The sequence below is a fragment of the Thunnus maccoyii genome, chromosome 20, assembly GCF_910596095.1.
Source record: "Thunnus maccoyii chromosome 20, fThuMac1.1, whole genome shotgun sequence".
Classification (NCBI taxonomy): Eukaryota; Metazoa; Chordata; class Actinopteri; order Scombriformes; family Scombridae; genus Thunnus; species Thunnus maccoyii.
In genome coordinates this window covers 2,120,917-2,146,422 of record NC_056552.1, presented here as the reverse complement: position 1 = coordinate 2,146,422, position 25,506 = coordinate 2,120,917, and the positions used below count along the sequence as shown (strand labels likewise).

The following is a 25,506-nucleotide window of genomic DNA, read 5'->3' as shown; positions in this document are numbered from 1 at the left end:
TTTTTTCTCAAAGGAGAACACAAGACAAGTGATTTAAGGAGCAAATATACTGTGATTTAATTTCAGTTGGACTTCAACAGAACTTAAATTAACTAGATGTGCACACTTCGTCTAAAAAGTATGTGTGAAAAATGTTAATAAACTTAATGCAAAATCAAATTGTGTTGGTTGTTTAATTATGAAAACGACTGAATGTAAACCTCAATGGGACAAAAGGACGAATTAAAGTGCGGCTACGACCGTCAGCGCTGGATCAGATCAGTTAGAAGAAGTGATCTGATACATGATCATTAGCGAGTGATGGATCCACTTCCTGTGAGGTTCTGATGTTTTTCCACTTCACTGTTTCTATTTTCATCAGCAGCTCCTCCGAAGTGTCTGCAGGAACGAGATGGATGGAGGAACCACTGAGGTGATGCAACGCTACAACAACCCCCCCCCAGCTCCATTCCTCTCTCTCTCCTTCTCTTTCCATTCTCTCCCCATCTCTCACCCCCCCCCCCCCCCCCCCTTACATTCCCAGGATGCTGCACTCCAGTCGAGATAAAGTTAGCACTGCAGAAGTGACAACGCGTTGTAACCGTTACCCGTCACCACCTCCTCCTCCCTCCAAATGACGCAACGCCCCCCACTCCCCCAAGTTTATTATCTGGTCGTGTGTCTGTGGGATGCTAGGCAACATAAACACAACTAAATATAACAGGCAGGCTCCTATAACTTTCCAGTCTGTCCTCAACCGGCTCTGAAAACAAAATCCTCAGCGAGTGAATTCAGGTTGGCACTTGAATCTGGAGTTTATTGGAACAAATACAGAATGTTTCATTTACACGTCCTCTGACACAGAATAAATAAGACTGAGCTAACAGAGAAACACCTGTTCAAGGTAAAAAGTGAGACAGTTTCAGTTAAACAGCTACAGCTACACGTGAACTCTTTAATACGGTGAATACATGACATCTTGGGTATTTTGCATCACTTTGGATCATAGTGCACGAGTTTAAATATACAAAGTGGCATGCATATCACAGATTAGCCCCATTTGTGACCTCAGAACTCCGTACGTTACTCCATAATTTGAAATTATTCATCTTGTTCCTTTTAAAACATCTTTATTATCTTATTTTATTATTATTACATCTTATTTAACTGCTTTGATCCTCATTTTATTGTAAATGTCACAATCATTTGCTCTTTTTTAATCATTCACTTTTATGTGAAGCATTCTGTGATGCATTTTTACATGAATTCTGCTATAGAAATAAAGTAAAAGTCCAAATATTATTATTTTTTACCTTTTTACTTACTGTTTGCCGAAGATAACATGTTTGTCCACTTTAAAACCAACTTTTCAATCCAATATTTTCAATCATAGAGGAATGTACAGAGGTCAAAAGTGACGCTAATCTGAGAAAAAACAAACTGGCGATCGTCAATAATAGAGCGTACCTTTTTAAATGTCTTTTATAGCTTATTAGCAGAATTAGTTACAGATACTGTACATCATCGGTGAGCTTTGAAGGGCTGCAACTAACAACTTTCATTAGCGAATTTATCTGTTGACATTTTTTTTTTTTTTTTGTGGATAAATCGATAAATTGTTTAGTCCATAAAGTTTCAGAAATTACGGAGACCTCAAGGTGTGTGGTAGAATAAAATTAGTTACATAAATTGAGTGAAATAATGAATAAATTGTAAGAGGAATAAAGATATGAACTGAACCTGTACTGCACAGGTATGTAAATCAGATGCTGTGAGAGCCCTGTTTGACTGTTATTGCATAATTTAAAGCTTCAAAAATATTCAGATCTCTTCACTTGTTGAACACTATTATGAATTGAATTTAAATTGGATTAAATATCACATTTTGAGCAGTGAATTATACACACAATAATCCATAATGACAAAGTGAAAACATGCTTAAGGATATTTTTGCCAATTAATTAAAAACCTGAAGTCTCTCTTTGTTGTAACTCAGGTTCATCCTGTTTTGCTTTGATTATCTTTGACATTTCTTTAGATATTGATTGGAGATCACCGCAAACTGACTGATGATTTAGAAAAGCTCACAATTCACAGCACTTATGTAAACAGGGTACAGGTCAGGAGATGTAGGCGTATTTTGAGATATAACTTCTACTTTGACAATCAAAGAGGAATCTCTGAATGACTAATCTGCTTGTTTTAAATACAGCATGCAGATATTTTAGTGGTTTAATGTTTTTTTCTGACACAAATTATTAGCCTGTGCTTTTCTTAGCTGGTATTATAATTAAATTCTGCATTACGTTATTTAAAAACAAATTATTCCCTGTTTTTATTCTAAATACCAAATACATATCCTGGAAACTTTACTTCAAAATGACCTCTGAACCCTGCGCTTAGTTTAGCGATTTGTCTGCACAGATTTATATTTTTCACACAATGACTTATGCAGAAATGATTATTCCATGCGTGCAAATATTATTCCAGGTGCTTTCTGTTAGACCTCAATACTTTCTTTCTACCACATGACCCCTGGGAGACTCCGTAGAAAAATGGCCGTTACAACTTCCCAGAGCCCAGATGACGTCTTCAGACGTCCGACCAACAGTCCAAAACCAGACAATGTTTGGTAAACGATTAATCAAATATCAAACTTATGATCGATTGTCTGTTGATCGGGTAATCAATTAATTATCAGCCATGTGTCCAAATAATTATCTTTGGTCTGTACATCACAGCCACTTGTCCTTTCAGGAGTCTGCAGAGTCATCATCACCTCAGGAAGTGCAAGCTCCGTCTCTTTACAGACTGGTTCACATACATGTGAATACCTGTTAGACTTTGTCAGGTGTGTTCAGGTTCTCTTTCTCCCTGAAGTTTATCATCTGGACTGCACCAGCATGTCTCTGTGGCATGAAAAGATCTTAAATATAAACTCCACTCAGGATTCGACCATCTAAACTTCCTGGTAGGTGTTTCTTCGGCGGCGCTCAGGCCACGCAGTATCCCTGGCTAGCCAAAAGGGCGGTTTGGCTCTCCCTCCGTTTGTCCTTCTTCCTTCTCAGTCGGACCCGCCAGCAGATGGCACTGGAGCCCAGCAGGCCCAGTCCAGCAGACAGCAGCACCAGTCCCAGCACTGAGATGGTGGAGCCATGGGAGTTGAAGGTGTACGCCACCGCCGTCACCACGATGCCGGCAATGAAGATGACCACGCCGAACGGCACGGTGCAGCGGTAGCAGGACATCTCGGCGCCACCGGTGGCCGCGGTCAGCTGAACCTCGTTGATGTGGGGAACGCGCGTGGTCATGATGACGCTGGGGTCCTTTATGAGCTTATCCCGGCTCAGCTTCTCGGCAGAGATCGATGTTGGGATTTTCATGGCGCTCCTGGGAATCCTGCCACCGCCTCTGCTGTGGGAGTCATCCGGCATGGCAATCTTACTTGCGAGAAAGAGGTGGGCCATCTTGATACTGACGTCAGCCAATCACAGAGCAGCTAGCTGAAAACAGACAGTTAAATGAGTGTTAACGGCGTAAATAAAAAAGTTATATAGTCACAAGTTGACTACAGTGCCGAGGAAGAATGATGCCGCTTACTAATGTGCTTTTTTAGTTTGAGGTAAAAATCTTCCCCCTCTTAGCCGGTGTCCACAATAACAACAGAAAAGACAGCTGTTGTGCCTTCATGATGTTCAGCTGCTGTTAAGGAAACTTTAATGTGAAACAGATGGAAGGAAATGTTGGGATTTCATTAACAGCAAACAGCAGCAACAGAAAAATTAACATGACAAACAGCAGCAGTTCATAAAATAAGGATTCACTTAACTGGAATGTGCAAAATATCAGAAGAAAATATCAATATAACCCAACTCCACGAATGAAAGAATAATAAAAGGAGTGGTTTTGGACACTTTAGTAGCAACAGTAATCCAATGGGTGTTGTCTGTTTCCATGGTTACAGTAGAAAAGCTAGTAGCTACATTAGGCATTGGGAATTGGAATTAGGTTTGTTTGGTATTTGGTCATAAACCAAAGTATTGGACAAATTACAAATTTTACCTGATGATGGTACTAGATGAAAGGTCACCAGAGTCAATAAGAGTCATCCTCTGGGGAGCATGAATGTGTGAACCAAATTTCATGACAGTCCATTTAATACAAAAAAGTCAACCAAAAGTCAAGGTGGAGGACAGAGGAAAAGTCAGCTGATCACCAAAGTCAGTAGGATTCAACTTCTGGAGATCATAAAGATCTGTACCAAATTTAATGGCAATCCATCTGATAGTTGTTGAGATATGTCAGTTTGGCCCAAAATGGTGGACCAACCAACCTTCCATTGAGCTACTATCTGCTAGTTTCACTAAAACATGCTGTAAAACTTTAATTTTTTTAATAAAAACTCTTTCCAATATGTACAATACAGTACCATTGATATGCCAAATTAATGATAGTAAATAAATAAATAAAAGTTCCACTGACTTGACACTGCAGTGATGTATGAAGATTTTTTTGTATTGTTGTTGTTGTGATGGATTTTAATATATATAAGGTGTTCCTTTTATTGTGTCCACCCTCCTCTGTAGCATCCGTAAGCTTCAGGAGAAAGGAGCTGAGGGTGAGCTGGTTAAGGTGGATTTGTTTTCCTCTACACAAATACTACCAGGAACTAAATAAATTACATTTTCCAGGAGTTGAGATGAGAAATTAAATTTGATTGATGTTTGATTTCTGCACGACAAAATGAGTCCACCTTAATAGTCTGGCGGCTCTTTGTTGAGAAGAGGAAAGACGTCATGACAGACATCTGAGAGATCATGGAAAGCTTTAAAATAATCCCTTAAATGAGGTTACACGAGAGAGTGAAATAACTTAAAATTTCCTGAAACGCTCATACAAAGATTTAAGGTGGAATGTGAGTGGAAATGGGCTTTAATTGGTAAAACAACTCAATTTAAAGTCTTAACATCCCAAAGGGCAGCTTTTGATGTTGCTTATGCTCCTCAGTCTGCAGATTAGATAAAGGACAATTAAGATTTGTTTATGGTGTACACTCTAATTTAGCAGAATAAATAAAAAAACAAGAGACGTTTTTCAGAATTCAAATGTTTTTCATATCATTTAAGGGATATTTGTCCCTGTAGTGTCATTTTCTAATGAATGACTCATCATGTACGGGATTAAATAAGGGTCAATAAGATTTTGAGCTTGTAAATTGATGTTTAGAAATAATTTCATCTGTGGTTGTGCAGTATATCACCTTTTGTTACTATTTGAAATTCCAATTTGCAAATGTTAAGAAAAGATTTTTAGTTGCAAAAAAAAAGTATGAATGTCGGCACTGTTTGTGGCATTAAAAGTAGGGCCAACATTTATACTTCTTTCTTATTCTTATACCCACGAGTTCTTGTTTTGTCCAACTTTTGCATAAAAAATGGTTTGAATGAGTAATTAGTTACCAAAATAGTTGCCGATTAAGCCTCCGTCAATCGACTAATTGACTAATCATTGCAGCTCTAGTTCTTTTCATTAAAGATAAAAACAAAACCCTCGCAGACAACATCCCTTAAGAAAATGCCATAATTATGCCATTATATATACACTCAGTCCTTACTATGAGGTAAAATCTCTCAATTTAATACCCTTAATTTGCAAGATTAGACACTTTGAGGAGGTTTTAAGGATCTGAGATGAATAGAAAAGAATCTGTGGAGCTGCTGGTTAACAGCCAGTAAAACACAAACATCTGATTTAACACCAGTTGCTGTTGAACCTGACCGTTATCACTGCAGATGTACTGATGCAGCCAAACACCAGCTTTCTATCCTGGAAAATTAAAAAAAACACTTACTGTAGAAGTGTGCAGCTCTCCATTCCTTGTGTTTTCTGCTGTTTTCTTTTTTTCCAACCACAGAGATGAACTCAAACTGTCATTTTTCCCCAGTGTGTAGGCTCTACAGGTCGTGTTTCCTCTGTCAGCTCTGTGTTTAGTTTTCCTCCACACTCGTCACTCTACATTGTCCTAACTGCAGGAATAAATGGGGGAATATGGCTATCAATAGAAAAACGGGGGGACTGCCCTCCCCCACACCATCCCCCCTCCGTATCACCTCCTACTGGACCAACAAGAAAAGTTTTAACTCTTTCCTGCCTTCAGCTGGTACTCTGCCTGTCTGTCCAGCTCTATTTCACATCCATACATGCTCTATGAGTCCTTACCAACTGACAGTTATATTAATCTCTTATTTTTTAATGTATCAAACCCTTCAAATGAGTAAAGGGAGGTGACAACATTAGTTTGCTGTTTTTTAAGACCACCTTTGTCAACCCCTTCATTTTTTGACAGTTTACTTTCAAATAAAACAAACCACAGAAGCAGATGGGTATTTCAGCATGATTTCAAATGTTCATTATTATTACTATTATTATTATTATTATTATAACTTAAAGTGGCTATAGTCAATATTTTTTTAAAATAACACAATAAGCTATCAGTGTGTAATGTGTTGGTTGTGGTTCGTAGTGATGAACCTACAGAGAATTATCAGTGACTCTGCAGCTCCTCTTGGCTTTACGGAGCTTTATAGTGAGTTTCAGCTCTTTGTTTATCTGTCCAGCTGCAACTTTACTGTTCTGGTTCACTCTCAGTGCTCTCATAATGTCGTTTTGGGCCGCAGCAGGCAGCTGTTTTCAGAGACAAAGCTGTAAAAAGCTGCTGTACACTGCCTGCTCAGCACCAACCGGCAAACAGACACAGTTAGCTGTAGACTAGCTGGTGAACATAGTGGAGCATTTAGCAGCTAAAGAGCTAAAAAAGCTGTCTTGACTGCTCTGAAGTTTGAGGGGACAGAACCGGGGAGTCCAAAATGGAGAAAGCTATTGTAGCTAATTCGCTGTGTTGCTAACATTCAGTTAGCAACAGAGACGTGCTTTACACACAGATTTGTCTTTTGAATAAACTATGAAGTTGTGAAGTGAACTGTAAGGTTATTGTCCCATTTGCAACTAAGCTAACAGGTTAATGAGCTTGACAGTTAGCAAGCTCATTTACTCAAAACTATGGTGTGCAGTTCTTCAGTATGACCAAAATTACCATGTTATACTAAATGAAATACTAAATTCCAACACATCTCCAGTACTTCTGAAGTGGTGTTTTTGACAGTACCATGGTATGGTATGCATCATGGTACATTATTTAGGTACCATATTCTGTACATACCATAGTAAACAGTATGCTATGTACTGTGGTACAAGTACCATGGTACTGACAAAAAATACCATGGTGTGTAGCATACAATATCTGCGGTACCATGGTAATATCTGAGATACCGAGGTAATACTAATAATAATACATGGTACCATGGTATGTACAATAGTTTACTATAGTTTACCATCGTATGTACCATTGTGAAATGTCTTATTTTACCACATTATAACTGGAACTTTACATGCTAGCATGGTCTTGTAGAGGCTGTTCAGAGTCTGTCTGGGTCACGTTTCCTCCTGCGGCCCTCCGGGGAAGCCTCCACCCTCCGGTTGGAAACACAGTCAGCTCCAGACCTGCAGACTTTAACATCTGGGAGGAATCAGCTGCGAGAAACAGCTGTGGTTTATTTTTCTGATCTGTGTTGTCCCCTCAGATCTCCAAACAGCTTAAGTCTCACGTCCACAGAGATCTAAACACAGTTTCTGTGGAGAGCTGTTAGCATCATGTTAAGACTCAAATAAAAAATTAATTCCTCCTTATAGACAGGTTATGATAGCTTATATGGACATTTTCAGTATTAAGACATAAAGCAACTTTCCAAAACTTATTTTTATTCTTTTTTCTTTTCTATGAAAAATTATAAATGTAACAACACAATGCATTTTCCATGTTATCAGTTTGTACTGAAACTAGACATCAGACTGGTCACTAAAGTATTGATTACCATCTGACAAACGTCACTATTCATTAAACAGCCTTAAACACACAATAACAAAAAACACAAACAAACATTTCTTCTTGCAGTTTCAGTGTAAAATCATCCACCACCTTCATGAAATCCAGGACTCTGACCAGATCTCTGAAGCTAATGTCTAATTCTACACTCTGAGCTAACCGGGAAGTTTCCTCCTTGGGATAAAGAACGTTTTCCATTCATTACTTTGCATTAGTTTAATGCAAAGTTTACGTCAGAAAAACAGCTTCACATGTTGATCTTATCATCAGCTTTCAGTTATTCTGGTTTACTTTCTGCATCTCAATGACTACACTTAGATGCACAAAATATTCCGGTTTTTGCCCTTATTCCAAAAAAGGCGATATTCCCACTAAGCTGTTCACATTGATAATGAAAATGAATATTCTACTAATATTCCTGTTTACATGCAGAGAGTTTTCAGGGCTTTCCTCTGCTACAGTGGGAAACCCCACAGGAATCATAAGATCTCTGCAGGCAGTGAAGTAAACCAGCGAGGTGAAAAACATTAGCGAGCTGCTGCCTGATATTTATAACTGATGTCAATATGACTTATAAATTTATAGTTCCAGGCACATCCAATACCTCGGTTGTCCCATGATGTTTACTACACTGCTGAGTGTTTTTGGTGCATCACACCGAGTCGTCACCGTCAGTCCACGTCAGGATAATAACTCTAACCGTCCGTCCCCATCGTGGAGAAGACATGCTCTGTTTTTCCAGTTTACCCTGAACAGCTCTCCACTCTCCTCTGTCTGCCTTCCTGCTCCAGCATGTGTCATTTTGCCTGCACAGGTTACACAACAAGCCCGTCATGCATCTCTATGCAATCCTTGCAAACTGCTAGCTAGCTGGTTTCTTTACAACACACAGAGCTGACTGTAAACAGGCAAAAGGTCGTGTGTTGCAAACTGCCGTAAAAACCCCAAATGAGATGCATATTCTGAATGTGCTGTATAAATGTCCAAACATTGTTCCTAAAACCTGAATAATATCAGCATATCCCACGTCTTAATCAGCAGATGCTTCATTCGGAATATCCAAACGGAACATGCTATTTACCCGTATCAAATTTGGAATATTGTCATGTACGGAATAATAATTGAATATTAGTGTGCATGTAAACATAATCATTGTTTCATCACAGTTCTGTTCAGGTAACTTTGACAAATGTAGTTCAATCAGTCTGTTAGTGGGTCACAGAGTCTGAGAGCATATTTACAATTTAGTTTTACATTCACATTAGGAAATTAAACCAATTTTTGTCATAATACCTTTAAACATGCAATAACAGAACAAGCTGTAAACACATTGTTGATTCAACAAAGACTAAAACATCTGTAAAGTTATACAACTTTTTTTTTTGCTTTTTGAGACAAAATATTTTACACACAAACCTGATATTCAGAAAAAAAAACAAGAACAGAGAATCTGCACTTGTGGCAGATTTTGAAAGCTGTTAATATATCATGTGGTCAGCTTGCTGCAGGTGTTTTGTGTCTGCAGGTCAGCATCTGTAACAGCATATTTCTCTCCTCTGACAACCTTTCCCATCGAACTCACGGCCACGCTGCAGGTGCAGCCTAAATAGCACAAAGGGAAGTTACAGTTGTCACTGTTGTAGTTCTGCTGACTTCATGCTAAAGTTTTTCTCTGATCCTGAGAGGACGAGTTGCTGGAAAAAACATCCTGCATCCTGCTTGTGGTTGGTATCAGCTACAAATGGTTATTAAGGACAGATGGAGGTTGCAGTAAAATGTTGATAAAGTAAATTCACCTTGTGCTTCAAGTCATTGTGACTTTTCAGTCTTTAACCAAGACCACAATCTTCTCCCAATTTGCTTTGTGCTGAAGTTCTTCTAGAAATTTACAACGTATTACCAATTAGCAGCTGTCACGTCTTGCGTCTGAAGTACCTTAAAGTGCTGCTCCAACTGACTCCCGTTCAAAAAGCAACTTCTCTCTAGAAATAATAAGTCAATCATTGTTTTCAACAAGTCATTCTGGTCTCAGTCTCTAAAGTCAGGTCCTCTAATAAGTGTGCTGGTGGTCATTTTGGAAATTATTGCTCCATTAATAAGATTTAAAGACTTAAAGTTGCCTTGATGTCTGACATGTGGGCGTTGATTGACACTGTTATTAGTCTTTGGAGCCATTTCTAAACAAACTAACATGACCAAACTCTTGATCATGAACGAACATGTCACCCAGTGCAGCTCGTTGACGTGTTTTTAGTAGTTTTTGGACAACAACGGAAGTCTACAGCACAGAGGAATTAGATATATCAGGCTTTGATACACACATAATACTTGTTAGCAGATCAGTTCTTTGTTGGTTTGGATCCAAACATGATATTTGTTGACAAGAAGAAAAATACAGAAAGTCTCAACTCCAGCGGTGTCCAGCTGGGCACATCTGGCCTTATTTTGAAATCCTGAACAGGCTTTGCTTTTGCAGATGAGTCTCTTGGGGGTCAGTGAGGGCCAGCCGGGCCCCCAGTGAGTCCTTTGATCCTCACTGAGGGGTCACCAGAGCAGGGCCAGAGAGAGAAACTGGAGCTCCAAAACACTGTGAGCAAGGACCTCCTAACATGTACAAATATAAAGTCAGTAATTTTGTCTCCCTTTGTGGTTAATTTTCAAAATATTTTCACAGGGACAGCAGCAGTTCTTCAGATCTAATTTACATTCAGAGTTTCAGGAGCCACTTGAGTGAAATTGATTTTATTATGCACTTCCTGCTCGCTGCCCCAGTGGCTCTTTGTGATCACATAATATTATTTCCCCAAAGGACATGTTGTGATGTTTGAAGAAAGCAATCAGAGCAAAATGAGATATTTAATCAATGTGTAAAGATGGATTTTCCTTCCTGGCCCATTAGATGCCTGTCCAGGGACGGCGGACGAGTGCTAAATCACTTCCTTCCCGGATCCATTTCTGGGTTGGGGATGATGTGAGTTATTTGTTTTGGATCCATCTCTCTGGAGACTCCCTCCCTGCTTCCTCTTTACAACAGATGGTTACAGACTGTGAATGTGAAGTGGTGAGGTTAGCAGCTAGCGAGCTCACGGGACTGTGTTTGTGCTGCTGTTCCTTCCTGTGAATACAGGTGTGTTCAACAAGCCACAGCCAAACTCTTTGTAATTGCACATTCACCTAATTCTATTTGGCTTAGACTAATGTGGAATAGTTGACTTTGCATTTTTTGTAGTTTCACACGACCTTGTTACTAAGAAAAACTCTCAAACTCTCTTTTTCAGCATAAAAGTGTGCAGTCACACAAGTAGCCCGTGAGGCCTCAATGATCTTTATGTACCAGAAAACAAAACTGTTAGAGCGAGAAAATCATTGTATTGTTAGATCCTTACAACCATGGGAGTACAAAGTACCAAAGCTAGTCCTGAGAGTAGCATCAAAGAAATGTTCAAATCAGTCTCAGCTCTGTTTAAAGGAAAGTCTGGTGTTATTCCATATTTTTCTTACTATCAACAGATCCCATGAAAAGACCAACAATGTGTTAGTCCGTCTATGAATACTTTCTGACGTCCTTACTTTGTCTTCGGCTCTCAGCTCCAAGCTAATTGGTTCCTCCTGAAAATGTAAATCTTTAAAAACACCTCACAAATATATACTTTCATCTTTAAACTAGACTTGCAAGCAAGTACACCAGGGTCCAAACACCTGACACAACTGTGAACCAAAGGGAAGGTGGGACAATATTTCACAGTATATAGATTAGCTTTATTAACAGTGATGTGTGACGGTTCTTGAAAGCACAGTCAGATGATGTTGAACTGCAGATTACTGCTGATAGTCACACCAGATTAGAAAACAATCCTATGTGTCATTCTGGAGTCACATGATCAAACCATGTACCTGCTTGTTTAATTTAGAGGACTTGGTGTTATTTAAACTAGCATTAACCCCTAAACAGGTTTTGGTTTTGATCTCAAGAACATAGCATTGAGCTTAAGTATTTTGGGGAAAAGAGATAAGTACACCGGTACACCGGCAGAGGTTGGTGTTCAAGTACTAGTCAATCAATGGCTTGAATCAGTTGAGATGGTTGTTTATTTGAGTGTGCCTTGTCCTTTTTAGAATTGGTAGATTTGATAGAACTGGATCAGTAGAACTGTGTGGTAGCCTATACTTTGATAAAAATGATAAAATCAGTTTAAAAACTAGTATGTGTGATGTTAATGACCAGGGAAGCAAAAATGTATCACTTCTATTCATCAAATAAAACATCAAAAGGTTTACCATTATGACCATTTTTATACCTTAATAGGGCAACGTATCCTGGGAGATACAACTCATAAAATCCAAAATATACAAAATATTTTTTAAAAATTTGTGTTGAAATGTTTTACTAAGGTGCAAATGAGATAAGTAATAACACTGACTTGTTTTTTACAACTCGTTTTCCACTTCTGCCTGTTTAAGGGTTAAACAATAATGATGTTTTATGATGTGACAGCGCTGTGGTTCAGGTCTGGTTAGGTTAAAAGATGATGGTTTGGGTTAAAGGTTGTGGAGGTTAGAGAAACATGTGATGGGTTTAAGTTACTACTTCCTTAAAGTTAGGCCACCTTCATCGTCATGGCTACAATAATAACCAAAACTATTGGTCATTTTTGGGCAACTAACATTATGACCTGTTGAGTCATTTTTCTCAGGAGAACAGTCTTAGATAATTACTGTATATAGAGGTTAAGCTGAGAGTGAATTTTAAAGTTCTTGCTGACTTCCCTTCTCTGTCTGAGGCTCTCGGGTCCAAGCCCAAAAGGATGTAAGCTCACGAATATATGGTTTCATGTCTAAAAAAAGGCTCAGTAATTTCCCAGAACAGTAGGCCACTGTAATTTTTAGACAAACAGGAGGAAATAGTGCATCTGCAGGGGACTATTTTCAGCAGCGGATGAATCTACATTTGGTGCTCTAGTGAGTATTTCTGGCAGCAGGACGTGTGTGTGGGACTGAGTCATATAAACTACATTGTGTGTGTTCATGGTAATGAAGGAACATGTCACCCAGTGCAGCTGTGTGGCTCATTGATGTGTTTGTAATAGTTTTTTATAGATATATCAATAACAATTCTTAGTAGATCGATTCAGGGTTTCAATTTGAAAGTAAAAACATTGAAGTAAAGCACGTAAAACATGAGGAGTCAAACACAATATGCAGCAGAAGAGAGAGTAAAAAAAAAGAGTGGAAAAGACAGAAATACAGGGTGTGTGACAGTGAGGATGATTATCTTTTGGTATTATTAGGATTGGAGGAAACTGAGGATGTTATTAGAGAGAGAAAAAGAGATGAGCCAAATAGAGAAAGAGTGACAGGATGTGAAAAACTGAAAGAGATAAAATGAAAAGGGCGCAGGTCACAGGCACTCGATGAAAAGTCATAGACGAAATTTAATAAAATAACCTGCAAATGTCACGTCCTCCACTTCTGCCTCCTCCACCACCTAGCCTGCAGCCGCTCTCTCCCTTTGAACCTCCTCGCGTGTCTGTTTGTCTAATTACAGGAATGAAGACGGGTCAATCATCACGATTAGTCCTGCATAAATACCTGGTTCACCCACCACCTCTTCGCCAGATTGTAGACTATCGTAGCCTGTCTTTGTTCTGGTTACTGTACCATCAGTATATGCCTCATCTGTCTCCCTCCTCTGTTCAGCTCGGCTCTCCGCTGTCTGGAACCTGCTTTGCCTGGTTTCCCCTCAGCATTCCCCTGCCCTGCTCGGCCCCAGCTTCTTGCGCAAACCTTTGCCCCAGGTTTCCAGCTACCTGCCCAAGCCCTCGCCCCGGTCTCTTAGCTTCCAGCCCAGCAATAAACTGCCTTACAACTTTATTCACTGCCTCCTTTCTCTGTATGCGGCACTTGGGTTCACTAGCCTAGCCTTAACTGACAAATTAAAAAATGCAGATAAGATTAATAAGGAGAGTAATTTTGTCAGAACAAGAGGAAAACTAAACCTGACTTTAAGCAACTTCCACAGCAAAGACAAAACGAGACAATAAAGAGAAACAGATGAAGACAGGAAGGAAGAGAAAGTGTCAAAAAGAGACAGAGGGAGTAAGTATGTAGAGAAAGAGGGAGCTGACAGGGGAGGAAGCGCTCCCATAATTCACTGTTTTCATGTGGGATTACCTCACTTCCTGCCGCTGAGTGTCAGCACACCGGCCTGCAGCCCTGGAGAGCAGACAGGAAGGGCTTCCAGTTCAGAGGTCACCGGGTCACAGAAAATGCTCCTGCCTAGAAACACCGACCAATGAAATGAGATGCTCTTAAAATCCATCCTTTAGTCGGGACCAGAACGTCTCCCTTCATGCATTCATCATGCATTATACAGTTCCACTTGATAATATAGAAGTGACTTAAAACCAAACATACACGGACTTCTCACATCAGCCAAAGTTCAATTGTTAAATATAATTAATCCCAAATTTAATGATTATAATGTAATTTTGTCAATGCACAGTATTTTAAACCCTCACACAACCAGCTCAGTTGTTATCCAGAACACATCTTTCCCGTCCATCCAAAATGGTGTGAACGAGCATCAGGCTCATTAGAGTCAGTGCTGGTTTGCGCTGACGTTATGCAAACGTAAGCAACGACAACCTCACGATATCAAAGCAGCTGCAGTTTTCAGAGTCACCGACCAGAGATTCTCTCCATCGACTGCAGAACATCTTTTATCAGTGAGGTTAAATATATTCAGTTGCCTACAAATATAACAGCCTGCAATATGAACATTATCACCAATTTGATTCCTGAAGTGTTATTGATTCATTCAACCTTTGTTTAAGATTTTCTGAGGGTGACCCTCATTTACAATGATGCCGAGATTACACCATTGAAAATACAAACATACAAAATCAGTTAAAACGATTACAGGCAGCTAATGGACGGTTATTAAGTACGTTGCTAAAGTGTCCAAGAGCTAAAAGATTATTCAGTTTTAGGTCACATTGCAAGAGGTTCCATGAGTCTGCTGCAGTAACACTAAAAGTAACACCTACATGGCCGGGCCCCACAGTATATTACGGACCTTCTGCACCCCTACACCACAAGCCAAGCTCTTAGGTCCTCCACTCAGGGTTTTCTAAATGTACCTCGGACACGTTTTAAGACTCTGGAAGGTCGTGCTTTCCAGTCGGCAGCCCCTAAGCTTTGGAATAGTCTCCCAATAAGCTAATGTTTTAATTTGTCTCTTATGTCTGTTCCTTGTATATTTTATCCAGTGTCTTTCTTTTTATTTATTTAGATTTGATTTGATTTGATTCTATTTCTTTGACTGCGAAGCACTCTGTGACAGGTGTCTGTGAAATGTTATATAAATAAACTTTGCTTGCTTGCTAAAAGCAGTCCTTTCAAGATCAGTCCTGGCTGGAGGTAGACCCACAAGTCAGCCTCTAAACGCTTTGCTCATGGAGACTGAGGACAATCTTCCAGGTTTAGTTGTTAAAACTGGGTGGAAACAAAAAAAAAATACCCTGCAGTGTAGAACCAATCTAAAGTCTTTAGGGTGGCCCTTCATATTTGGGCGCTGACATGCAGTTTACTACAGAGGAGAATTGGGGGAAAGCATCATTTCTGCTAAGGACTATCCTTCATAAAATGTAAGGGCCGTAGGTTTGTTAACGGCTGTTCTCACTGCCATTCAAGCAACTACCATGTGTTTAGAAATCCCCAGATTTCGCATCGCAGAGATCCCCAATTGTCTGGTATCACAAGACCAGGCTCGAGGTACCTGAAAACCCAGCCAATCACTGGAGCGAGTTAAAAGTGGACCAGACTTCCAATGCAACATAGGGCTTTATATATAAACAAACAACCAATGGTTTTTGCGTCTCTCAGCCAGAGAAGACCAGTCGACCTTCTCATAAAGGATACAGTGGTGTAGCTAGCGGCAGTAATAAACCTTGGGGCTGAGTGGTAAACAGAATCAAAGGGCCTAAGTGTGGAGGCAGCAGCGTGTCTGCAAATTACATCCCCATAATCTAAGGCCCTGTTTACACCTGGTATTAACATCTGTCTCGGGTGATCCGATCACAAGTGGACAGCTCTAAATACAGGTGTAAACGCACCCAAGACGTATCGAGGACGGATTGAGATCCGATCACTCAGACCACATTTGGAGGTGGTCTGGGCCGCATGTGACCACATTATTTTAGCAGTGTAAACGCAATCCATCCTGGGCCACATTGAAATTTAATTAGAAATTAAACCAAAACCAGCAAATAACTTGTTTTTCGCTTGCCTGTCAAGTTGATAATGACAGTTATTAGTTTTGCTGAAGCTGGTTTTGTTTCTGTGCAAAAAATCTGATCTTTTGTCGCAATATTTTGCCAACAAGGTTGTCAGTGTGGTATTTAAATGTAAATTTGTCGTCGAGCCAGATGTCAAGATACTTGTATTCTGTAAGCCTTTCGATATTCGAACCATTGACTGTGGAGATATGCAGATTACTGTAGTCTATATGTCTTGAGGAAACCATGAATTTTGTTGCAGTTGTGTCAAGTATCAGTTTAAGATTAATAAGAGCATTTTGGAATGCATGCATGTTATTGTATGAAGCACCACAAAACTTTTGGTAACAAGTGGGATATAAGGATTCTTAAAGAAACCTCCGTACAGATGTGAAGCCCTGACCGTCTAAATATTGGAAACTACATCATACAGAAAAAAAAAGTGTTTACAATTTTCTGGCTGGCTGGCAAACTGTAATACAGATAGAAAGGTTGTAATGACTTAATTTCATGCATTTTTAAGCTGAACATTTTAACACTCTAAAAAGCATTGCTATAGAACCTACATATGTTTTCTTGTCCATTTCTTTGTCCATTTGTCCGTTTGTTTTTAGAAAATAAACTATGTTTTGATTATCTACAGTCCATAGGTAGAAATATAGTTTATAGGTGTCTATCTGTTATCCACAGTTAAAATTTGTATTAAAATCAATATAATATAGGCAACAATTCCACAACAATTCAAAGTGCTTTTCATAAAACATAAAAAACATTAAGAATAGAAATACAATACAATATAAAATGGCCTACTATAAGATTGGCAATAGGAAAAAGGAGTAAAATGAAATATAATATAAAATGAGGTAAAATAGAACAGATTAAACAGGAGATTAGAAATTATAGTGCAGCTACAGCTCAGTAAATTAATTTATGATTAATCAATTTAAATATGTGATTTTAAAGGTAACTCAACCGTTCCAAATTGCATGAAATCCACTAATCAACATCTTAAATCTGCTAAGCTAGTTAGCTTTAGCAGGAGTTTAGCCAGGTGTTTTTCTCCATCATGACAGGATTTATCTGCTGCCTCATGAATTACCAAGATGTCATTTCATCAAAATGAATATATTTTAGACAGCAACAGAAAAAATTAATATGTAAAGTTAGTTTTAGCTGTAGCTAAGGTTAGCCAGTGAGTCCTACACTACTGAGCACTATTACAAAATTAAGGAATGTTTGTCTAAATAACAAGAAGAACATTGATCCACAAGGAGATTTCACATTTTCACAGAGAAATAATACCAATAATCCTGCAGAGAGCCGAAAGTCAAACCGGGTTCAATACAGCAGCACAGAGCTGTAAGTGTCCACTGCTGCTCACTTCATCATCACCTGTCTGTTAGGTACAAACTGACCCGTTTAAGAAGTGGAGCGTCAGCCAGATGTTTCCTGCTGTGTGTGCAGCAGATGGCCTGCAGGCAAGCTAAAAGCTAACTCACCGAATGCACACATGAGCAGGCTAAGTGCTGCTGTTAGTATATCACACAGATTGGAGGTTTTAGGTTGAAGCTGACAGGAGGAAACAAACATCTCCAGTTTAGAGGTTCTGCTATTTTACAAATTATTTCCATTTTGACAGATTTTCTTCTTCTCTTCAACTATTTTTAACAGGGGAAATATTGTACTTTTTGCTCCCCTACATTTACCCGACAGCTGGAGTTAGTGGTCATTTTTTTGAGAACTACAACAATCAGTCAATTAATCTGCAACTGTTTTGGTAATATTCTTCATTTTTTAGCTGGTTTTAGCCTCTCAAATGTGACAATTTAATGCTTTTCTTTGTCATGCATGACAATAAACTGAAAATCTTTAGGTTTTGGACTGTTGTCAGACAAAATAAGACATTTAAAGATGTGACCTTTGACTCTGGTAAATTATAACGAGCATTTTCACTATTTTCTGACATTTGATAGACAATTATTTGATAAATTGAGAAATAATAATAATGAAAATAATTGTTAATTGCACACACCTACACTTTTTAGATTCAGATTTAATATTCAACATGAGATAAATATGACTATGACTGTCATTCAACTCTAGATTACCAACCAGGAAGCCATCAGGGGTCCCAAAGTCCCCAGGTTCATTGTGTGTAGGAATTGTGATGAGTGGATTCATTTGTTTGGGAACATGCAGCACTAAACTATGATATCAATCCAAATTTAAAGGATGAGGGCATTTACCAGGTATTTAACATGAAAAACTAGTTTTAAATTCATTATTTAAGTTTGTGTTTATAATCAACAACTATGATTCTCTCACAGCAGTTGAGGTCATCTCTGAGTCCATTAGTGGGAGAGACAGACTTTAAAAGTTACTGTAGAGGGAAACATTTTTCTAGATGTTTGTGTAAAAGTTACTTAAGTGTCTGTTTGTATTTTATTTCAACACCCTTTTTATACTCAGGAATGTGGTTTCTAGAAAAATAAACACTTTCACTTTTTGTTTATAAAGCAAATCCAGATTTCTTCTTTTGTGTTTATAATCTGCTAATCCTAAACCTAATTTATTCACTTGAAGGTGACAGGATACATACACAAGGTACAGAGAGATGGTGGTGATGGTATTGCTACGGGGTTTCAAGGGGGGCCCATGGCTAATTTTTGCTTCAGGGACCCAGCTGGGTTAATCTGGTGTTCTTTTCAAGAATTCCGTAAAACAACTATTTTGCCATTTTGATTAATCAATTAATCTTCAAATTGACAGGGATATTGCAGTTATGACTCCTTATTACAGCCTGAATGTGTTGCTGAAACCATCCTGACATCTAGTGGTGCTGAAGGGAACTACAACTCATACTTGCGTGCTTTGCTCTATTGAGATTCATAGGGTAGTGATTCTCTAACCCTGGCAATGTTATTCTTATTATTATTACTATTATTATTATTATTATTATTATTATTATTATTATTATTATTATTATTATTATTATTATTATTATTATTATCACACCTAAACACTGTGTTTCTGATTGTCCATATTTTATGTTTATGGTTTGAGTCTGTGTGCTTTTGTTTGTTAGTTTTCCTAGTGAACATGTGGAACAGTGTGTTATGCGTAAGTTGTTTTATGACAGAATAAATGGGTAACAGCAGCCTGACCCTCCTTTTGGTTGAAATCAGCTTCACCTCTGACACCAACAAGGTTATGTTGAACACCACAAGGACTAGAACATGTTTCATATCATCCAGGAGAAAATTCCAATTTGAGTCATCAGTTTTCAGTTTGAGCAACAAAGACCTGACCTTGGAAACAGTGGTTTGACAAAAGAAAGGATATCAACTAAAGGTCCACTTACTTGCTTTTTCTCACAGTCTTGCTGAGTTATTGAACACACCATCTGCTTGAAAATCAGTCAGAGTGATTGACATTCACTTTCAAGTCCACAAAATTGATATTCAAGACATAATTAATGAGATTTTATGTTCAGCCCTTAAGCATCACTGACTCTAAAACAGCTATTTATTTAATATTAAAATGATCTGGTGCTCCTGTCAGAGTTCAGTTCATCATCCTTAACAGAAGATTTCAAAATAAGAACTTTATTCTAACTTTAACTGGAAACCCATGGCCCCTTTAAAATAAAAAGAAAATAAAGAAATCACAAAGAAAAAAGCAAGCAACAATTTGTTATTATGTAGCTTTATATGTTTTATTCAGGTTTTACTCTGAGCTGGATGTTCTGACAAACAGGAAATAACCAAGCTGCACACAGTGGTCAACTCAGGACACTTTATTGAATATTCTACTCAAGTAGAGAGATGTTATGAAATTACAATCCAGGAGAATTTCAGCTCTGTAAACATCAGCAACATTCTTAACATCTAACAAGTTAAAGATAATGTTGTTACTGTCTGTTCAGAACACCACAGTTGATTAAATGGACTCTTGGTTGGACTCAGAGCAGAATGTCCAGAGCCACAACCAGAAAAACAAAAACCAGCAGAAGTTTCCTGAGTGGTACATTATACTCGTGTTAGAAGAAGAAAAAGATCACAACTTTGCAATATGGATCATTTAAGTGTATTTTTTTCTCTTTTAAAAATTTTTTTTGCGCATGAAAAACAAAACAGCAACAATTTCAACCTTAAAACGAACAAAAGGCGAAACTGTTACCACGCACCACTGATGTCCTTAGTGAGTCGGTTGTGTTAGTGTTCAAAAACATGATTAGATTACACAGTATTTTCTGTAGATGGCACCATGGAGACATATTTTCCCATAAACCATGAAGCCATAACACAAGAAAACTAGACTAAGAAAACACAAAGTGGAAACAAAAACAAAGAATATTCACAATTTCCCATTCCAAGTGTTATTAGATGAGAGGTCACCTCAAAGTTAAACTAATAGTTAGTGTGAATGTGGCCCTTCAAGATCTATGAAATTTTGATCTTAAATTCTGTGAGGGCCATTGTAGTGTTTGAATTGATATATTTGACCACAAACTTGTTCTCCCTATGATTTAGGAAAAATAGATTCAGAATCCTTAGCACTTTTTAATAACTGTGCTTACAATTTAGTGTTGCTATTTTAAAACATTGTGCATGTGCAAAAGCCTTAGGAAGAAAAATAAATCGATAGACTGGAGCCACAAACTGTCTCCAGATGTGTGTGCTCTTACTGCTCCGATTTAAAATGGACACAGGAAGACATAATTTGATTTCACCATGGCACAGATAGCTGGATAAACCGGCTCAGTGAATGTAGTGTTGAAGGTGTAGAGGTGTGTCAGTGTGTTATAGGAGACTCTGTAGAAGGACAAAGTACCAGCAGGCCAGTCCAGATACACTCCAACTCGGCTGCAGTCAGTTGCAGGAAGAGGACCGTAATGCCTTTGACGATCATGCCATGCTTGAAGCCCACCTTTGTTGCCAAAGTACCAGGATTTGGAATTATGTCCAAGCTTGCTCAGTAATCTGTCTCCTTTCCTGTCTATTCCCTCGTATGTAAGAGCTACACCAACCTCACCACAGTCACCATTACCCCACTCTACCTCCCAGTAATGGCGCCCACTTAGCTTCTCATTGCACAATACCTGGAAATGTGTCTCAAACCTCTCTGGGTGATCAGGATATGCCTGAAATGCTCCACATGTCGCCTTTTTGTTTTCATCAGACAGAGTGAGGTTGTTGTTTGCTGTGTTTGGGTCCAGGGTGAGATCACAGGCATCTAATGGAGAAACCAAAACACAATCTGTTATTGGCCGCCATCCTCATCATCACACTGTAATTTACAACACCGCACGTACATATAATATTATGTTATTATGGGCTTTCCATGACATACTTATGTACAAATCTGCTGTAATCCTGTTTTAATCACATTTATAATATGAAGTACTGTGTTTGGTTATAAAGCAACAAGTATTCATGCATGTCTTCACATCTTGTTTCTAAGTAATGGTCAAAAGGGAGCTTGTGACTGTTAGATGCCCAATCAGATTTCTAAGAGTAACAAACACATGAAAAATGACTTACACCAGATTAAATCTCTTCTGTCGTGTGCAGTCCTCACATCAGGGACATCAGGCTTTGTAAAATCATCAGTAACCAGACTGCCCTCCTTGTAATGGTAGATGGTTGCACCTGTGTATTCCTTATTTTCTAAGGCTGCTACCAGGAAACGGAATTGCTTGCTGTCCTTCAGGCCTTTGGCAACATCATGGAAATCTTTGGCTTTCTCTCTCATTTTGGTTAACACTTCATCTGAAATGTACCCGTAGTCTTCATCAGTACTTCCCTCTTCAGGTGAATCCAAGTATTTGGTCATCGCATCAAGGAAGGGGTCAGTACTTCCCACAGAGGTGAAAACAAAGCACAGAGCATCTTCTACACCTGGAGTAAGAACCTCTCTCTCCAACTCTGCCTTACTTTGGACGATCTTTGCGTCGGTACGGTTTATGATATCTACACAGTACCTGATAACATTGATCTCTCTCTCTTTATGATCCATCAACTTGTTTAGATTTTCCTGACTGAATGGTGACTTGTCTCTGTCTTCAAAGAGTTTTTCTAATGAGCTCTCATCTTCATTGCCTTCACGGATGGCGGGAAGTGCCTTCTTTATGTCCTGTTGGAGCTCAGATGTATAATTATGATACAGTTTTTGGAAACTGCTCAGCATTTCGCGCATCTGTGGAAAATCATCTGACACTCTGTCTGCCAGAGAATCGTTGCATCTCATTTCTATCTGTTCAACACCTTCTAGAGCATCTTTAGCTTTCATCATTAGTCCAACGCTGATCTCACGCTTCAGCTCAGCGGCTTCGGAATCAAAATTCTTCAACGGCATCAGCCAGACCTTCAATGGAACAGCATTCTCTCCCTTTTTTCCCAGTAGCTTTGGAAGTTCTTTGCAGGTCTTCACTGCTTCATCAAATGTTGCAGGGTTGCTTTCAAGGAGGAGGTCGCCATAGAATTTGCAGGAGAATTTGTCTGTCAGGACCTTTTCTTCGTTGGTGAGCTGGATTCTAGCTTCCACCCCAGGTTTACATGATGGAATCTTCTTGATCACAGCTTGCATGCCAACCTGGGTGTCTTGAACTTTGCTATCTTCTAACTTCTCACTGTCAAATACAAAGAAAGCATTTGCTCCATATTGGATGCCTGTGACCACATGCGTTGCCGAGCTCTTCTTAATAACATCTGTTTGTTGCATGTTCTGTGTTCCAAGTTCGGTCATCGATAACTGTCTGAAGTTGGTGGTAGCTTTGTACTGAAGTGTCACTCTGCTCTGATTCTTGAATATCTTCTGATCGTTCAGGTACTTGGCAGATCCTCCAACTTCAATCAGTCCACTCAGGACACTGACCTTCAGAGAAACTTCAACATCCAGCAGAGAAGACTTGGAATCAATGGTGTCTTCTGCCATAATCTGAAATTCACAGCCGGGTTTAGGGGTTTCAGTTGTGTTCTCTTCTAGAGTTGTTTTATCCCACAAAGAGAAACCTACATAAAGTAAACATCAATAATGTATTAAAGCAGAAAAAAAAACATTTTGTCAACTTTTAACTAGAGCTAATATGGATCTTTCAAGAAATGTGGGAGACTGGACCAACAAGTATATTCCAGACTTCAGTTAAGAATCTCCAATCACAATCTCTGCTACAGAGTCATTGGAGCGTACAAACAATGTCCTTGGTTCAAATAATATTCATCAGTAAGGGCTACGCTCATGTCCATCTAACACTTTTCTTCCATCATTTAGGTAACTGGATATTTCAAAGTAAGTTGCTCACTGGGCGCACATGCTAATAAACTGTATCAGGTTTCTTTTCTCAGGTCCACAGCAGGTGAGAATTATTGTTGTTCTCTGGTTGACTGCAAGCGCACAAGAATGGGACAAAAATTAAATGCTGATAGAGCTATAAGTGGCTTTTAAATTTATATTTCTAAATATATAATTTTTTCATAGTTATGCAACTGTTTCTTTGTGATTCTTGTGTATGGATCAAATAATGACAAATGTGCCAAAAGTCGGTGGGCATTCCTATGGAAGCCCAGCATTAATGTTAAATGGTCATGATGGCTTAAGCACATCTCTGTGATGGAAATGGTGTGATGAAGACACCGGCAACAGCCTTAACATATAGTCAGTATAACATTATGTAGTACTGCAGATTATTGGTTATGATCAGGATCAACGTACTTTACTGTACATTGAACTGTAAAGAAAATAATGTGTGCTATGGACAAAGAAACAAAGTCTATGAAATATATGAGGGTGACAAGAGAATAAATAAATAAATAAATAAATAATAATGAATTATTTGGGGGGAATCGATTTCCTTTCTTGTGGGCAGCACTAAAACCAAATCTGTACTCTTGTTGATAAATTTGATAACTTTTCTGAGACAGGCTGAGTAAGTAATTATATTATTGTACTGTTGTCTACATCAAGCTCTACCTGGGATCAGTTCATCTTTCCGGGCGTCATAGAGCATCCCTAAGGTGAAAGGTCGACCCAGCGCAGGTACTTCTATTGTATCTGAAGACATTTCTCCAACCTGTTGAGGAACACGACACAACACAGATCAAACCAAACTCACAACATCTTCAACATTTGATCAAACTGTCTGAAGTTAGTGTCTCTCAGACAGTGGTGGAAGAAGTACTCAGGTCCATTACATAGTAAAAATATCAATAGAGCAATGTAAAAATACTCCATTACTAGTATGAAAAATTGTTTTTCCACAAACTCACAGAGCTGTGGGACATTTCTTTTTTTACATTTATTATTCTCATGAAATACAAAGTGTTGACTTCTTAATTTTAAACGTGCAGTGCGGCTTTTTCCAATAAACATACTGTATATTAGGAAACAGCTGTTAGTTACTGATTAACTGCTAAAATAATAAACTGCTCTTACCGATAGAGTTTATCTAATAACATGCAATAAGAGATCATTACTTTAGAACACTTGATAACAGAAATAGGTTTCATTATTACAACTATAACATAAAATATAGGATTTTAGAATAAATAGCAAATAGATATACATATAGAAACAGCATAGAAATTTCATACAAAGGCCCATACTAGATCTTAGTAAGACGACATACACACTAAACAATTTAAGCTAGTCTGACATTTAGTTGAATGGGCGTGGACAGAGGTTTACTTGCTTATAATATTCTTGCAGGTGAGGATAGTTGGTGCTTCAGACGAGTCTTAAATCATCCATAAGTGAGCCTCAATCTCTATGATAAATACATTTTGACTCATCACAAGGCCACGCCCTAAAAAGGATAATTCTGGTTTATTTCATCCTGACATTATTACCCAGGTAGACAGCTCTCCACCGTGACACAGACAGAAAGGGCAAAAACAAGAAGGAGACCAGCAGACAACTTATTGGTCTTGGAAATATTCCCAGGTTAAAAAATATTTTCACCCTGTTTGTCCTTACCTGGTGTAGTCGTTTAGATCAGAGTCCTCTTCACGTCTGCCTTCCAGTCTGATGGTCTGTGATACTGTGATTCTGTTCTCTGTCCTGCTGACTCACACCTGGCATGTCTCCTGATATGACTTGTGCAATCTTAGGGCATTTTTCCAAAACTAACCCTACCCACTCCCACTTCGTCTGTTTGTAGTCACACTCACAGCTGAATGAAGTTCCCTTCATTAAGGTGTAGGGTGTAAATACAGCGGCAAGCTTTGTGGTTTCCAATCAGCATCTGTCAGGATCTTTGACTGTATATAAATATTTGTATACTTATAATAAATCTTTATACACAGACAACGG

At 38.6% G+C, this 25,506-nt stretch overlaps 2 protein-coding genes across 9 annotated transcripts; both read right to left on the bottom strand.

The window, feature by feature from the left end:
* Nucleotides 1-769: 769 nt before the first annotated feature.
* LOC121886993 (transmembrane protein 100-like) lies at nucleotides 770-17,676 on the bottom strand. Of its 8 annotated transcripts, XM_042397490.1 has the most exons (5): nucleotides 17,613-17,676; nucleotides 14,093-14,197; nucleotides 7,428-7,546; nucleotides 5,831-6,005; nucleotides 770-3,482 (listed from the first exon to the last, which is right to left on the bottom strand). In XM_042397490.1, exon 5 carries the CDS (start codon nucleotides 3,444-3,446, stop codon nucleotides 2,973-2,975), a length of 474 nt encoding a protein of 157 aa, XP_042253424.1. In that variant the 5' UTR covers nucleotides 3,447-3,482; nucleotides 5,831-6,005; nucleotides 7,428-7,546; nucleotides 14,093-14,197; nucleotides 17,613-17,676; the 3' UTR covers nucleotides 770-2,972. The 8 variants fall into 8 exon arrangements, with proteins under 8 accessions (XP_042253424.1, XP_042253419.1, XP_042253420.1 ...); XM_042397485.1 differs by lacking the exons at nucleotides 5,831-6,005; nucleotides 7,428-7,546 and adding an exon at nucleotides 13,367-13,456; XM_042397486.1 differs by lacking the exons at nucleotides 5,831-6,005; nucleotides 7,428-7,546.
* Nucleotides 17,677-19,978: 2,302 nt separating this feature from the next.
* LOC121887206 (stonustoxin subunit beta-like) lies at nucleotides 19,979-25,217 on the bottom strand. Its single transcript, XM_042397844.1, has 4 exons — nucleotides 25,171-25,217; nucleotides 24,169-24,268; nucleotides 21,741-23,210; nucleotides 19,979-21,432 (listed from the first exon to the last, which is right to left on the bottom strand). The coding sequence occupies exons 2-4, from the start codon at nucleotides 24,257-24,259 to the stop codon at nucleotides 20,894-20,896; spliced, it is 2,100 nt and encodes a 699-aa protein (XP_042253778.1). The 5' UTR covers nucleotides 24,260-24,268; nucleotides 25,171-25,217; the 3' UTR covers nucleotides 19,979-20,893.
* Nucleotides 25,218-25,506: the final 289 nt, after the last annotated feature.